This window comes from Podarcis gaigeae (genome assembly GCF_964106915.1).
Source record: "Podarcis gaigeae genome assembly, chromosome: 6".
Classification (NCBI taxonomy): domain Eukaryota; kingdom Metazoa; phylum Chordata; class Lepidosauria; order Squamata; family Lacertidae; genus Podarcis; species Podarcis gaigeae.
Window position 1 is genome coordinate 22,855,929 of NC_139682.1, and position 17,469 is coordinate 22,873,397.

At 47.0% G+C, this 17,469-nt stretch overlaps 1 protein-coding gene across 5 annotated transcripts in view; it reads right to left on the minus strand.

Moving 5' to 3' along the window:
• KCNS1 (potassium voltage-gated channel modifier subfamily S member 1) overlaps window positions 1-17,469 on the minus strand; it is an 81,672-nt gene that overhangs the window by 37,500 nt on the left and 26,703 nt on the right. For 3 of the 5 annotated variants that reach the window (XM_083746281.1, XM_083746280.1, XM_083746279.1), the window contains 2 exons: window positions 13,496-14,488; window positions 731-2,319 (listed from right to left, as the gene is read on the minus strand). In XM_083746281.1, coding sequence (XP_083602407.1) covers window positions 1,885-2,319; window positions 13,496-14,461 — 1,401 coding nt within the window. In that variant the 5' untranslated portion in view covers window positions 14,462-14,488 and the 3' untranslated portion in view covers window positions 731-1,884. Of the gene's footprint in view, window positions 1-730; window positions 2,320-13,495; window positions 14,489-17,469 lie in introns of those variants that run through there. The other 2 variants (XR_014566080.1, XR_014566081.1) reach the window with 1 other exon arrangement.

Consider the following 17,469-nt stretch of genomic DNA (forward strand, 5'->3'; position numbering starts at 1 on the left):
TATGATGCCCCTGCGAACTGTCATGGCTTCCCCCCAGGGAATTCTGGGAGCTGTAGTTTGTTAAGCGTGCTGAGAGTTGTAAGAAGGCTCCCTATTCCTTTCACAAAGCTACAATTCTCAAGAGTTCCATGTGAAGAGGGATTGATTGGTAAAGCACTATGGGAATTGCAACTCTCTAAGGGGAACATGAGGGACACAGGTGGCGCTGTGGGTTAAACCACAGAGCCTAGGACTTGCCGATCAGAAGTTCGGTGGTTCGAATCCCTGCGACGGGGTGAGCTCCTGTTGCTCGGTCCCTGCTCCTGCCAACCTAGCAGTTCGAAAGCACATCAAAGTGCAAGTAGATAAATAGGTATCACTCTTATGGGAAGGTAAATGGTGTTTCCGTGCGCTGCACTGGTTCACCAGAAGCAGCTTAGTTATGCTGGCCACATGACCCGGAAGCTGTATGCCGGCTCCCTCGGCCAATAAAGCGAGATGAGCGTCGCACCTCCAGAGTCGGCCATGACTGGACCTAATGGTCAGGGGTCCCTTTACCTTTTCTTTAAGGGGAACATGAACCTCCTAATAGTTCTCAGCACCCTTAACGAACTACAGCTCCCAGAATTCCTTGGGGGAAGCCAGGGCTGCTTTAAGTGTACAGAGCAGATGAAGCCTAATTTTAAGCCATCTACTACTCCAATGGCTGACACTATTATTTTGTGACAGTTGAATTGTATCAGACATTTGCTTTAGTATCTTTTTTTTTTTTTTAATCTAATCTTTCAATTTCATTGGGCTTTGGGCACCAATGTTTAGAAGGCAAGGGGAGTGGGCAATTCCCTCTCCAATTTCTCAACAGTATACCATGCATAGTTGTAGAAAAAGCATCCATTTCATTCGAAAATATTAAGGGTTGGGGTGGAGAATTGGCCATGAAGCACTAAGTAGCAGCCCCACCCACCCCGTGATGTACTCCAACCCTTATTCAGCACATCAAGGTATCACAATTCTCCCACACCACCCTGCCCTGTTTTCCTTCATCGGCTTCAAATCTATTTAATTCTTCTGCACCCACTGATAAGTCTCCACTGTCTCTGTTGGACAGACATTTATCAAGGGAGCCAGGAGGTTCTTTCTTCTATAAATCTCATAAGCCACAAACAACACTTTGTCACAGAAACTCAGGATAGACTTTGCAACCGTTATCTGGTCTCTTTGGCAACAGCTGAAGCAGAATCATAATCCGGTCTTCAAAGCACAGAAATTGGGGGGGGGGGGGGATAATGTTGTGTATTGACAACTTAACGGACAGTGGAGAGCATTTGGTTGTATCTGAACTAAGGACATGGTGGTTGTTCCTGGGATGGCTGCTGAATGCCTAAAATGAGAAAAAGAGCCTTTAAAAAATGGTTGCGCCATTTGCCTATTATCTGCTAGGATTCTAGTCTTGCATTTCCAATCCAGCCAGGATGCCTTGCTCCCCTGCCTGTCAGTTATATATACCTGAGGGTTGCTAATAGCATTTTCCCCACTCACACACCCCTGCAAGGACCTTAAAAAGTGCTGATAATGGTAAAGCTACCCTCTTTTGCTGCTCTGGAGGGATGAGATATGGACTGCATCAAGAAGCATAGCAGTTTGGCCATTTGGCTCCAACGGTCCCTTGGTGGGTAGAGGATCGAGTCAGTCACAGTGTATAGCGTCTTGGGCAAAATACTGGAAATCCAGATGCATAAGGTGAGTTGGTATCCTGCATTGGCTCAGCAGGCAAGTGATTTTGCAACAGGTCACTGATAACTAATGGGCCCACGATGGCAGAGGTATTTGCTCCTGCGACCATCTCACGAGCTCCTTGCCTGGAAGCCTGATGCCAGAATTGAAGTCCCTGATTCCCTGTCCATCTCAATGGACTGGAAGTATGTTTCTGGTAAAGTCATCGTCTCTCTGGTAGGCCTCACTGCAAAACTCTGACTCTTGGCTCGGGTAATTCTCAGAGTCCTCCGCTTCCTTCTTATCACTGTTCCGCACAGCGGCCTCGAGGGCCTTCTGCTGGCGGTAGAAGTGGGAGAACTTGTTGAAGATGATGGTGATGGGCAACGCCACGACCAAAATCCCGCCCAGAATGCAGCCGGAAGCCGCCAGCTTGCCGGCCACCGTCACTGGCACAACATCTCCGTAGCCGACGGTGGTCATGCTCACTGTCCCCCACCACCAACAGGCGGGAATGGTATCAAAGCCAACATCTTCTTCCTTTTCAGCTGTGTAGGCCACTCCGGAGAACACGGACACCCCAACGGCCAAGTACAGGAGTAGGATTCCCACTTCTCTGTAGCTGTGCTGAAAAGGAGAGTAGAAAAGATTGTGGGAATGGGCAGCAACAGCGTACAACTGAGAATAAAGAGATTCTTAGAGGGAAGGAAGGTCATGGGGACCTTCTTGGCTTTTCTGCTCCCTGAGGAGCTGGTTGGCTCCTTCCCCCCTCTCAAGACAGGGATATCCCTCTTTGTATCATGTGGGAACTCAGATAGCAAGTGTCACAAACCTACTTAGGGTGGAACTACAAGTTGCCTCAATCAATAGTCTTCTAATTCTGCACTTGCTAAGGGAGGGGTGGGGGAACTGTGGACTCCGCCCACCATTAGCCCCAGGAGCACATCCAGTGCTCAGCGATAATGGGAGACAGCTGCAGTCCAGCATCTGCCTGGAAGGGCTTTGGAGCAGAAGAATCAGTCAACGGGAAGGGTTGTCATGGAATTCTACTCAATATTGATCCAGAGTAGATTCCAACATATAGTTAGCTGAATTAAAACCTAAACGCGTTGCAGGATTCTCAAAAAATAGACCAGAGGCAATTGTATTTCATCCAGCAGACCTTTACTGCTACTGAAGGCAAATGAGCATAATGGTCACAAACCTAATACATTCAGGATTGGCACTGTCTGTAAGAAATCCAGTTGCAGCAGACTTAACTTAATATTACAATAACTTATAATAAGACTAAACCTTAACACTATATACAGAACACCACACCAGAAGGAAAAGAGATAGAAAGAGAAAGTAATGTGTAAAAGATTATCTGGGAAAAGAGAATGTGTAAAAGATCATCTAGGAAAACATTGTTCTCAAATAAAACCCTTGATATGTTTCAACTAAATTTTGCAAAGTAAAGATCAGATAGATAAGATATATTATGTACAGTGGTGCCCCGCAAGACGAACGCCTCGCAAGACGAAAAACCCGCTAGACGAAAGGGTTTTCCGTTTTGGAGGCGCTTCGTAAAAAAAAAAAATCTTGCATCCCCCCGCAGGTTTTTTTCGCTTTTTTCGCCCTTTTCTTAAGCCGCTAAGCCGCTTATCAGCTGTTCCGCTGATAAGCCGCTTAACAGCTGTAGCGCTAATCCGCTAAGCTGTCAATGGGCTTGCTTCGCAAGACGAAGAAACCGCTAGACGAAGAGAATCGCGGAACAATTTTTTTTCGTCTAGCGAGGCACCACTGTATTAGAAAGACAATAAGGAAAAACAACACAGTTGAAAAGAAAAAGAAAACAGAAGAAGCCGCACTGAGGTGGCGGGAAGTCACTTGTGTAGAAATGTTGTTATTGTTTGGTTTTTATATGTGTACGATATATGTTAAAGAGTGAATGGAATGTGTATATGAATAACCAATTTAAAATTCAATAAAAAATCAGTTAAGAAAGGAAGGAAGGAAGGAAGGAAGGAAGGGAGGGAGGGAGGGAGGGAGGGAGGGAGGGAAAGGAAAGGAAAACCCAGGCTCCTTCTGGCCTATTATTATAGTCAGCATGACCTTGACAGAAGAGATAAGAGAACCAGTTTAAACCAGCTGGACTCATCTTCTCTGAAGGAATAACCCAAACACCATGAACCTTCTGCTTGTTTCTTTCACACAGAGAAGCTTCCAGAACCCTCTTGAATTAATTAGAATAGGAAAGATCTCTACACATCAGACCAATACTTTCTGTACCAAGAAATGCAAACTAAGAAGGGTTTAGTACCCCTCCCACTGTTTTGTCCCTACGCACCTGCCCTGCATTAATGTTGAGTGAAACACAGACCCTGGGAATGCGGAGCTTGGGCTATCTCCAGTACCATTAAACCAACCAACCAACCAACCAACCAACATCTTTCTTGGATGATTTTCAGAGCAGTGTGCAACACAGCGACATTATATTGATGCCTATGCCACAGCCAATACCTCTGCGATCATCATCTGAGGCCCTCCTTTTTTGTGCCCCTTCCATGAGAACCGGCCTTTGCAGTTGTGACTTCCTGCTTGTAGAATACTCACCCCGGAGAAGCTCGCCTGGTGCCATCATTATATATCTTTGTGTGCCAAGCCACAACTTTTTTTGGCTTTTAATGATCTATGGTCTTTTTGCATGGGTGAGATGCTTTAATCTTGCTTTAAAAAACCCCCAGAATTATCTTTAAGATTGCATTTTAAAGCTGGCTTTAACGTACATATGTGGTTGTTGCCTTAAAACATTGCAAGGCGCTTTAAGCTGCTATGGCAAAAAAAGCAACCAATAACTTTAATAAATACTCGTTAAAATACTAATAATATGAGACTTAAAGAGCTTGCAATGCAGACACAGTTAGGTGTGCTCGCACTGTATCCAATTTGCAACCTCTTAATATTTCACAGCTGCAACATTTGAAATAGCTTGTTACAGGTTTGTTTTTTCTTGTACACTTGTGCAGCTCAGAATCATTATATTAAAATAATATGTTCTCATTTCTCCCACCCTCTCAATTCATAATGGGGTAGGGTGGGAGAGCCATTTGTACTGCAGAGAGACCAACTAAATTGCGAGCAGGTGACTTTTGCTGCCATTCGAACTGTTTGTAGAACACCTCATTTTGCAGAATAATCCTACACCCATTTACCTGGGAGTAAACATGGGTGGTGCTGTGGTCTAAAGCACAGAGCCTAGGGCTTGCCGATCAGAAGGTTGGTGGTTCAAATCCCCGCGATGGGGTGAGCTCCCGTTGCTCAGTCCCTGCTCCTGCCCACCAAGCAGTTTGAAAGCACGTCAAAGTGCAAGTAGATAAATAGGTACCATTCTGGCGGGAAGGTAAACAGCATTTCCGTGCGCTGCTCTGGTTCGCCAGAAGTGGCTTAGTCATGCTGGCCACATGACCCGGAAGCTGTACGCCGGCTCCCTCGGCCAATAAAGCGAGCTGAGCACCGCAACCCCAGAGTCGGCCATGACTGGACATAACGGTCAGGGGTCCCTTTACCCTTTACCTTAAACCCTACTGAACTCAGTATGCCTTACGTCTGAGAGTCACTCCCAGGAGTGTGCTGAACCTGTTATCGACTGGTGAGATTCATGGCTCTCTTACTTTATGAAGGATTGAAGCCTTGGAAGGAGGTGCTAAAAACACATAAACACCCTTGCTCCTCAGTGTCACCAGCTTAATATCTGTTTATCTAGGGTCCAGGCGCCTTCCTGGATCAATATGCTTCTTAACAGCTCTCAGAATAAGAATCAAGATGCTTTGCGGACCACCACCCCTCCTGTGACTAATGCAAATGGAGCCTCAAGGGTCAGGCAGCCTTCGCTGCCCTTGGTGTTTCTCCAACTCCCAGCGCAGCTTCTCCGAAGGGCAAAACATGGAGCCATCAAGAATCTGCCTGGTGCTGCCGCCCTGCCTCTCAAGATGTAGACGGTGCTGGACTCCAGATTGTCACCACTGGCAGCCGTATGTTGGGCAAGTCCCTGGTTTGCATTCACCCGAGACAAACACCCATCTGGTGTCTGCGATGTTTGGCAGGGAGGAGATTGATTTCCTGATGGCAAATAAATATCTGTCACTATCCTCCCTTTCGCAGAGTGCAGAGCAGGGACTTGAAAAGGGGAGGGGGAGGCTCACGCAATGCCAGAAGACGTGTCTGCGTGTGGTGCCAACTCAGCCACAGGGAAGATCAAGGAGGTTGCTGGTGCGAGGGGCTTCGAGGAGGATTGGGTCTATGCAATTTTACAGAAGGGTAGGTGGGCAAATAATAATAATAATAATAATAATAATAATAATAATAATAATAATAATAAATCCCCAGTTGCTGAAAGGCTTGTGACAGTAGAAGCTGCATTTTACCAAAGCTCCTCCTTTTTCCAAATTGGTTTTGGCAATCCTAGAGGATGACTATGTTGGCATAACAGAGAGGGGCAATATCCAGTGCCAAATCTCAGAGAAGGGGTCAAAATGGAGCATTTCCAGTTTCTGAGTCAAGCTGGGACTGCCATACTCTTCTCTCTCTCTCTCTCTCTCTCTCTCTCTCTCTCTCACACACACACCTTTCAATTGTGTGTGTTAATATTTTTATAATGGGTTTTTTATACTTGTAAACTGCTTAGAAGCCACCTTGGCAATTAAGCGGTACATGAATTAATAAATAATAACTATATCTAGCTAATACAGCCTAACAGTGCAAGGATTGACACTTGCGCAACAGAACGTACCCCACTCCTCCCACCACAATTGGTTTCCCAAACTTGAAGAGGGCATGGGAGCTCCATTGTGCAAGTGTAAATCATTGTGCTGCCAGGATGTATCCGACTGATCCCACCTAATAATAATAAAACACCAAAACATCAATGTCAACAGTCTTTAACTTGCAGAAATGTATCAGATGAAGTTCTCCTTTTTAGAGACATGATTATAGGCATGACTGAAGCCTTGTCAGCTAGCAAACCTACCCTCTTGGATAGCAAAGGATGTTCAGGGATGGACAGGGGTGGGGGCTGCTCACTCAACTAAGCAGTTCCACTGGTGGAAGCCAACACAAAGGCATCCTCTAGCATAGCAGGGCTTCCCCCCTGCTCCCCCCCCCCATCAGCTCTGGGGGGTTGGGGGGAAATGCAGCTCCCTTAAACTACAGCTCCCAGAATTCTTTAGGGAGAGCCATGACTGTTTAAAGTGGCATCATAGTGCTTTAAAAATATGGTACAAATGTGGTCAAGGTTGAAGGGTGGCCACAGGGTGGGCAGCCTTAAAATGTTTCCTGTGGGCATCTCTTGTGAAGGGCAAGAGTCCTCCCCTCTCAATCCTCAGGCAGGATCTTTGAGAACTCAAATCCGCTTGTCAAAGGCCTTTGCATCAGACTTTATATGTTGGCAATTCTCCTCCAGCACACCCCTCTTATGTCTTCAAAATGGAGCCGAAGAAATGGATTATGCTGCTCAGTATTTTCTCTATGGCACACTGAAGGATCACAACCGACCGGCTGACTACAGCTGGAACTGCTGCTTACACTGAATGACCCATGTGTCGCTGTCAGAAGATGACGAGTCCATCCGTCAACGTCAGGGACACGTGTTTTTCGCTCAGGCGTGTCAGGTGGGGGAATGGAAGTCCCTCTTGCTATCGCCAAGCAGAAGAAGCAGCGAGGAGGACTAACCCAGAGTCATGTGACATGAGCAGAACAAAATCTGTCAGAGCCGGTTATTTATAGGCAGGGACACAATTGACAGACAAGCTGGGACAACAGCATAGTGACAGTCAGACTCAAAATGAAACTGTCAAAATAGAGAGGGGGGGGCAGCTGATCCAAGTGCAACCCAGCTAGAAATGTGGAGCGACCGAAGATGCTGTGTGTGTGTGAATGAGGGAGGGGGGAGCAGAGAGCGTGAAAATGCTGGGGGAGAAAACTAAGTTAGGGAATAAGAACTTCATCCTACCAGCAAGGAAGGTGGTAGCTCATAAAAAGGAAAAACTAGACAAAGATATCTGGGTGAAATTTACACTTGGAGATAATGGGTCCCAGGTTTCTGGATCAATAACACATTTTCATCTTCTTATAGCAGCCATTACTTTTACTTCTGGCCTCTCACTTTGCTGGCTGCGTGAGCAGGGGAGGCAGCGGGGAGAAGCAATAAAACAAAGTACACTTACAGCACAAAGCAGTGATGAGAAATATACTTCCAAACAGGAGCTCCACTTACGCTGTGTCTCCTCCTTGTTGCACCATCACTACCCTCCTGTTCCTTGGTCCCAATGTCCCAAAATAGGCGGTTTCCTGCTTCCAGCGCTCATGCTTGATTTGCATCAAGGCTTCTTTAAGAACTAGGGTCGAACTTGGTCAGGTATGTTATATTTGACCACTAAATATAAAATACCCCCAGGGTGGATGAGCCGGATATACAACAATGAAGTAAACTTCAATATAAAACACTGAATAAAACTGGAAGCAGGTAAAACTTTCAGAAACAGCCGTGTTCATTTCATGCCTAAATGACAGCAATATAAGCATTCTCCTCCTTGGAGAGAAAACTTCATAACCAGGTTTCTGCAACCAAGAAGCGATGATCAAGGGTCTGGAAACCAAGCCTTATGAGAAAAGATTGAGGGAGATGGGTATGTTAAGCCTGGATTAGAGGTCCCTACCAGAGAAGAATGGAAAACCAAGCTGATGGACAAGCTTTGCCAAGATGGCAAAGCTGACTGGACAACTCAGAAACCAGAGGATAAAAACTTTATAAAAGAATGGGGAAATTTGTAAGTTACCGTATTTTTCGCTCCATAAGACGCACCAGACCATAAGACACACCTAGTTTTTGGAGGAGGAAAACAAGAAAAAAAAATTCTGAATCTCAGGAGCCAGAACAACAAGAGGGATCGCTGCACAGCGAAAGCAGTGATCCCTCTTGCTGTTCTGGCTTCTGGGATAGCTGTGCAGCCTGCATTCGCTCCATAACACACACACACATTTCCCCTTACTTTTTAGGAGGCAAAAAGTGAGTCTTATAGAGCAAAAAATACGGTACCTAGGAGACCACTGTAAGCAGATGGACACAAGAGCAGGATTTTGACTCATTTGTGGTGTAAAGAAATACTATGGACAATATGGTTTGATATAAAAATTGGAGTACGCACGAATATGCAGTTGCAGATCCTTAAAATGAGACCCCATGGAGGGAATGGGGGGGGAAGGCTCACGATTCGGAGAATCTCGCTATACAGATATGTTTTTACTAATTTGTGTTTATTTGTACTTTGTATTTGTAAAACCAATAAAAATGATTTTTTTAAAAAGCCTGGTTTAGAGGAGACTGAGAGGAGATTTGATAGCCATCTTCAAATATCTCAAGGGCATCACATGGAAGATGGAGCAAGCTTGTTTTCTCCTGCTCTGCGAGGTAGGTCCCAAACCAATGGATTCAAGTTACAAGAAAGGAGATTCAGACTAAAGATCAGGAAGAACTTTCTGACAGTAACAGCTATTCGGCAGTGGAACAATCTGTGATGACCTGGGACTCGGGCTCGAACTTGGAACCAAAGGAGTCTCAGTCTGCACCAGATCCTTTGCCTCAGGCATCATCTGAACCAAGTCTGGGGCCTTATCCTGAAGAGTTCCATTCTGCACAGGTTCCCCTGCAACAAACACCAGCTAGGTCGAGTTAGGGGCCTGAGCCTGCCCTGGCTCCAGATGCGGGGATTACCTCATTGCCTTCAGCTGGGCCATCACTTACAGCTGCTCCACTACCAGTTTGGTCAGGGGAGGCTGAGGCAGCCACTGGGTCTAGTAACCCACCGACATCTCCCGAGCTGCAGAGACTAAGGTCTGAGAGAAGGAGAGACCTGAGTACTCGCAGGAGGAGTGCTTGCCTTCGGGTGAAACAGGGAGGTGAGTCACTGGGAGATCAGGACCATCTGTGTGCTGGTCCAGGGGGGAGGTTACCATGGGGCGAGGTCCAGGACCTGAGTTGAGGGTCGGCAGACAGTCCTCCATGGACGAAGTGGGGTCGACAGCGAGGAGCCGAGCAAGGACAGGAACTCTGGGGGAACAGGACTGGATGCTGGCCGAAACAGCTCTTCAACGACGGTGCTCCCGCAACATGGGACCGGGCTGACTGGCCTTTATCTTCTCTGAGGCCAGGGGCGGTCCCGGCCCCCAGGAGACCTGCGTCTCCTGGCCTTAAGGAGAGCACTCCTCCTGGGAGAAACCAGTTCCCTTCGCCTCTCTGCCCTGAGCCTCTGCAGTTCAGGAGAGGCTGAAGGGTTACTGGATCCAGGGGGAGACTCACCTGTAGGCACTGAGTCCTCAACCACCTCCGGAGCCAGAGTGGATTCACCTGGTGCCTGCTCCTGAGGATCCGGCACAGGTGCAGGCGCTTCAGAATCAAGGCCCTGCCCCAGCTCAGCCGGCCCTAGAGGCGGGGACTCCTGTGCAGGCTGGGATTCCTCCGGTTCAGCCTCTGTCTGTTACCCCGACAAAGATAAAAGGCTGTTGAACCCCACCCCAGGTTGCGGGAGCAACATTGCTGTATGCCAGACCCTGCCTGAGATTCTGTACCTGTCCTTGCCTGGTTTCCTGCCCTGTTGGACTGACTCCTAGTGGAACCTACGGATTCTGGACCGGACCTGGACCGTGGTTCTCGGCTTACCCCAAGGCCCAGCACACAGTCTCCCTTGGGAGGTTGTGGACTCTCCTTCCTTGGAGGTTTTTAAGCAGAGGTTGGATGGCCACCTGTCATGGATGCTTTAGCTGAGAGTTCTGCATTGCACAGGGTCAGACTAGATAAGTTTGACATCAATACCAGGAAAGGTCCTGGAACAGATAATTCAACCGTTGGGTCTGCAAGCACTTAAAAAAAGAATGCTGTGATTACTAAGACACAGCCTGGGTTTCTCAAAAACAAGTTATGCCAGACAAATCTCATTTCTTTTTTTGACAGTGTTATAAGCTTGGTGGATCGGGGGAACTCTGTGAACACAGTGTCTCTTGATTTCAGGAAGGCTTTTGGCAAAGTCCCCCATGATATTCTTGCAAGGAAGCTGGTAAAATGTGGGTTGAACGAAGTAACTGTTAGGTATATATGTAGCTGGTTGACTGACTGAACCCAAGGAGTTCAGTTCCTCATCACCCTGGAAAGAAATGACAAGCGGGGTGGCCACAGGGTTCTGTCCTGGGCCCATTGTTGTTCAACGTCTTTATAAACAACTTGGATGAAGGAATTGAAGGGGTGCTCATCAAATCTGCAGATGACACTAAACTGGGAGGGGTAGCTAATGCTGCAGAAGACAGAATCAGGATTCGAAATGACCTTAGCAGCTAATGCTATTCTACGCTGCATCAACAGAAACAGAGTGTCTGGATCAAGGGAAGTAACAGTACCACTCTATTCTGCCTTGGTCAGACCACACCTGGAATACTTTGTCCAATTTTAGGGAGGGACCACAATTTAAGAAGGACGTTGACAAGCTGGAATGTGTGCAGAGGAGGGCAACCAAGATGATCGAAGGTCTGGATCCTGGCAAACCCATCAGGACCCTTCAGCTGTGTAAAATTCTGCAGCAAATTCACTACATAATAAATAGCATGCACTTCACTACATAATATCTTAGGAGGAGGGTTGCCTTACCCCATATATATTGGCCCACTCAACCACTTCAGTCTGCGAATTGGCAGTGCCACATAATGTTCCTTCCTGATCCTTCAGTGTGGCAGCACCTAAGCTATGGAACTCCCTGCCCATTTATATTAACTGGGCACCTTCACTGTACTGCTTTCAGCACCTGCTAAAAACTTTTTGGTGTAAGCAAGCATACCCAGATACCCATTTGACACATATTTTTATATGTAATCCTATTTTACAATGCATGTTTCTAAAACAGCTGACTTCATACATTTTGTGGGGGAGGAATAAGTAAACTTGTTTTTAGCATATGATTGCACTGGTCATTTTAATGGATATTTTATGCAAACAGTTTAGAGGTTTCGATGATTAAGTGGTAGAGATAAAGCCTGCTGAATAAATACATACATATGCCTTGGCCCTATGCTTGGTGAGGTCACTTTTGGGCAGCTCCCTGCAAGGCTGAAACTGAACGATTCATCTTCTTGCAGATGGAGAGTCTTGCCTGTTCTCATTACAATATGGGAGGCCTTTTGAGAACAAGAGTAGAAACCCCCAGCAGAACCCACAGATAAACACCCGCTACACTACAGGAGATCCCATCTCTGCTCAGACAGCCAGTCATGCAGATGCAGCCAGCCAGCCTGAAAACTCCTTCTGGTGTCAGACAAATGCCAGCTCTTGCAGGTCAGCCTAAGGCTGGCTGGCAGGAGGATCACAAATTATAAAGAGCTATGCTCCACTGAGCAAGGAAAACATCCTAGGGTATCGCCTGGAAATTTCAAGGAGTTTGCAATTAGGCCAGATGGTTTAGGACAGCAGACACGGTATTTTTCCTCTTTTCCAAAATCCAAATTTTGCACCAGAGAAGTAAATGTCTGAACGTAAGGAATAGGATCAAGAAAAAATAATAATACTTGGATATGTGTTACTTAGTTCAAAGGCTTTGAAACCACCTCTGTGAAACATCAGGAGGCTTTGCAGGACACAGAAGCCCAGCCTTGTCTATTTACACTTATTTATCTAACAGACTTACTAGCCACATTTTGAAATGCAGTATTTTGCTAAGGCAGCATATGGTGTCTGATAAAAACAGTTATAAAACACATGTAGAGCATTAAAACAGTAAAAGCGACAGATCAGCAGCACACAGGAAGCACACAATCTATTCCCAACTGAAAGATGTGGGGATTTCTTATGGGGTGGCGTTCCGTAAGTGTGGGGCTGCCACCGAAAAGTTTCTGAGTCCTAGCCTAGCCTTCCTGACTGACTGACATACAAGCAAGGTCTCGCCAACTGCTTTTAGTGGTCTGGCAGGTTCATATAGGTACTGGAAGCCTTTTAAGCAACTGGGCCTCCAATTGTTCAAAGTCGGACGTGGGTCTAAACCACTGAGCCTCTTGGGCTTGCCAATCAGAAGGTCAGCGGTTCAAATCCACACAACAGGGTGAGCTCCCATTTCTCTGTCCCGGCTCCTGCCAACCTAGCAGTTTTAAAGCATACCAGTGCAAGTAGATAAATAGGTACCACTGTAGCTGGAAGGTAAATGGCATTTCCGTGTGCTCTGGCTTCCGTCACGGTGTTCTGTTGTGCCAGAAGTGGCTTAGTCATGCTTGCCACTTGACCTGGAAAGCTGTCTGTAGACAAACGCCAGACCCTCAGCCTGAAGCGAGATGAGTGCTGCACCCCATAGCTGGCTTTGACTGGACTTAACCATCCAGGGGTCCTTTACCTTATCTTTACTTTTTACCTATTTAGAGTTTTAAAGGTCAGGACCAATACTTGGGATGGGATTTGACTAACCAGGCCTGTCAACAGAAGCTCTGAAAAAGGACTTCCACCTGTTCATTGCAGCATTCCCCTCACTCCTTCTCCATGTGCCGTGTTAGGGGTGGGGTCCAAAGAATTTCGGAACAGCGCATGGGCGGTTTATCCATTACGACCATGGAGAGAAAGATAACCTTTCCCCCCCCCACCACTTTCCCAGTAAGAATCCCCTTGTGCCCATTAATTCTTCAAGGAAAACATAGAAGGAGATATGCAGCTGCATACTATGAATTGAAACTAATGTCCAGTTTGGGCCCCGAGAACCTTCAACATCCCAGGAAGCCAAAGCCACCCCCATGACAGGCTCACCTTCAAGGTGGCTCCTAAGGACCTCAGGCCCGTCGAATGCCTTGCCAGCTTCAGCACCCGGAATATCCTCATGAGGCGAAACACCTGCACCACCTTGCTCACGTTGCCCAGCTCCGAGTCGCTCCCCGCGGTCACTTCCACCAGAAGGCTGAAGTAGAAAGGCAGTACTGAGACTATGTCAATCAGGTTCAAGGGGTGCTTGAAGAACTTCCTCAAGTTTGGCGCCAGCAGCAAACGGGCCGTCACTTCAAAGGTGAACCAGGAGATGCAAAAGTACTCCAGGTTCTCCAGCACCGTGTCGTCCTTCAGGATGCCTTCCTCGTCGGGCTCCTGGTACTCCGGCATGCTGTGGATGCACATGCTCGCGATGGAGGCCAACACTACGCTGATGGACACAAAGCTGAAGAGCTTGCTTGGGATGGAGTAGCCCGGGTTCTCCATGGTGAGCCAGAGGCGCTTGCGCACATTACCGCAGCGCAGGGTGCTGTAGCGAAGCAGGTCGTGGTTGAAATCCGAGATCTCGTCCGGAGACATGTCCACACTGCTGACCTCGCTTTCTTCATCCCAGTTGTGGTGGCGGCTCTCCAGCTTCCGCTCATGGTAGCGGTAGCTACAGCAGGAGTCCAGGAAGAATTCGTTGATGCCCCAGTACTCAATCTCTTGGCAAAAGGAGAAGACGCACAGCTCGTCCATCACATGCAGCTTGCCCGTCTGGTAGAAGTGGAGCACATAAAGGAAGAAGCCAGGGTTGCGGTCAAAGTAGAATTCCCGGGCACTCACGTCATAGTCGTCACACAGCTGCAAGATGGACTCTTCCGAGTCGCAGGAGAGCAAGCGCCCAAGGCGAGTGTCGGGGAACTTGGAGAGGGCGCTCGAGCTCAGCCTTCTTCTCAGCCCCCCAACGTTGATGTTGATGACCTCATCCTCAAAATTGGGATCCCAATAGTTTAAGGTCTTGTTGACCATGATCAGCAGAGCTGGGGCTAATTTGGCCTGTAAACAAGACAGTCAGAGAGAGAGAGAGATTTTATATAAGACTGAGTTTCTGTTGGAGTACAGCATCAAATTAAAGCATATTTTGTAGTAAGTTAGAATATCCCATTGCCCGGCTTGTTTTAGCAATTTGCCCTAGGTCAAGGGAGGAGAACCTGTTGCACTCTGATGGCCATTGACTTTAGGCAAGTCAGTTTGTGAAATTCATTAAAAACCTGTTTTGCCTTTGTCTTCCCTCCTTGATTCTCACTCTTATTAGTTAGTTTAAACATAACTTCAGACTTTACTGTCCCATTCCTTGGGGGCAGGAATGATTGATGTTCTCCACTTTGTTCACATAAAACCTGACCCCTTTCAATGTCTTCATGGATATGCAGTGCATATTGGGGGTGTTGGCACATGCCCACTGTCCCTGCCCCAAAGTGGTCATGCATGCTAGGCACCCACTCCACCCCTAGCTTTCTATATAGAACTAGATGTGCTTAGAAGCCTCCTTCACACCTTCCTGGTCAATGCAAGAAGGTTGAGGGTGCAGCGGATAGAGACAAGAAAGTTGACAGCAGGGTCTCCTCACCTTATACACCTTGGGTGGAAGTCAATGGTGCACTCTTCCAATTATTCCATCTGCCCATGCATTGCAGCTTGCCAGACGGAACGATCCCACCCACATCCCCTGGACACTATTCTGTGGGTTCTCCTGACTTCCCCAAACCAATCTTGAGCGGGGGCAGTGGGAGAAAAGGAGAGGAGAGAGGAGAGGAGAGGAGAGGGAGCCCTGTTGTGCAACCATAAGTTCTTGAGCAGGGCTTCCATTGACACAGCTTCAGGTCCACATACATTCTTCTGAATGCACGAATAAGACAATTGTCTAGCTATTACAAACATATAAATAATGTCTTGCCAATTCATTGGCAGACACCTTGCAAACCATAAGAAGAAGAGTATCATGTCCAACTCCAGCTTATTGTGTCCTATTTGCTCTATCTTATCTTTAACCAATAGTCTCTTGCTTTGGACAATTTCTCCACACACAGATATAGTTTCTGCCATCCTTTCTACATTTCCAACGTACCATGGTAAATGTACCGCGCTATTTGGCAACGTGTCATCATTTCAATACCATTCTCTTGCTAATTCATTTACGGAGAGAAATAAATTGCTCTCAGGCACCAGGTACTCACAGCAGGTATAGAACAGTAAGGAAATGCCTAAGTCATGTTCCCATTCCATCATCTATTGCTTAACTTGTTCTTCCTCTCACACACAAAAACAACTAACATGATTTTATAAATCTTTGACAGAATGTGTGTTGCTTTTTCAATCTGATGGCGTTTTCCCTCTCCTGAAAATCAGTACATTCCTGCAACTGGGATCCATTTCATTATAGTTTCTAAGGGGAACTACTTCACTCAGTGCATAATGTTTTTAACAAACTGCATTGAGATAACAAAATGTCACAGTCGAGTGGTTGTTATCCTGCATTTTCCACTGTGGTTTTCTGTTCACCGGGGGAAAGGGCTGCAGGTCAGTGGTAGAGCATCTACTTTTCATAGAGAAGGTCCCAGGATCAGTCTCTGGTATCTCTGGGAATGCCCTATCTGAAATTCTGGAGAGCCTCTTCCAATCATTGTAGATAATGCAAACCAAGATGGACCAATGGTCTTACAGCTCCCTCCCATGTCACTCTTCTTACTGTGAAAAGTCGGGGCTGTTGTTGTTGGGGAGAGCAGACATCTGGCCCCAGAGTGCTATTTAGTCATTGCTATTTATTGCGATGTGGGACGGGGGTGGCGCTGTGGGTTAAACCGCAGAGCCTAGGACTTGCCGATCAGAAGGTCGGCAGTTCGAATTCCCATGACAGGGTGAGCTCCCGTTGCTTGGTCCCTGCTCCTGCCAACCTAGCAGTTCGAAAGCACGTCAAAGCGCAAGTAGAGAAATAGGGACCGCTCCAGCAGGAAGGTAAACGGTGTTTCCATGTGCTGCTCTGGTTCACCAGAAGCGGCTTAGTCATGCTGGCCACATGACCCAGAAGCTGTCTGTGGACAAACGCCGGCTCCCTCGGCCTATAGAGCGAGATGAGCGCGCAACCCCAGAGTCAGTCACCACTGGATCTAATGGTCAGGGGTCCCTTTACCTTTACCTTATTCATTGCGATGCACCCTCATGCACTATGATAAGTTCTAAGATGCCCTCTTGTTGCACTAAGATCAATGAGAGAAATGTGCAAAAGTGTGGCAGTCTGGAAGCATCTCAACTATTCAAACCAAGATGAATAATCCGTTTCTATGGTACATGCGCCATTCATCTGTATGCCCAAACCAGATGACCTCACCCAAGAAAGGGAAGGCTGTGTAATGTGCCAACAACTATAGCTTTGAACATGTACTGAATTTCTCATGGATGGAAACAAGTCTGTAGCTCACATCATCCAACACATTGTCTTTGTCATCAGGCAGCACTAACTCAAACAGGTTCCGATAAGCAAGTCAAAACTGAGCCTTCTCATCCGTCAAACTCCAGCTCCGTATTCAAAATAGCAGCTCCTAAACTGAGCAAAGTACAAGCAATTTTGTCTGCAAAGGAGGTGGCAAAACTCTACACAGCAGGCAAAGGATGACTCACCCGCAAAGTAAGCGGCAACCCAGAATCACCTCACCATAAACTGTGCTGAGCCACCCCTCCAGATGGTATTTTGCACAGTCGAGGGGAGCACAGAAGAAAACATTCCTTCTGTGATGCCACCTATCTTTTGGAGAACATCTACGGAATCAAACAGCACAAGATGAGCGCTGACTGGGACAGCCATTTCTCCCCCTCCCCACCACCACTTACTCAGCTTTTATGTGAAGAAAACAGGCGTCTGCCTACATAGCAAGAAGGAGAACCATTTACACCATTGCTCACCTTCATCCTAATGACAACCTGACTCATCCAGAGACCAGACAATGTAAGGAAATCAGGACCCCCAGATTCCACAATAT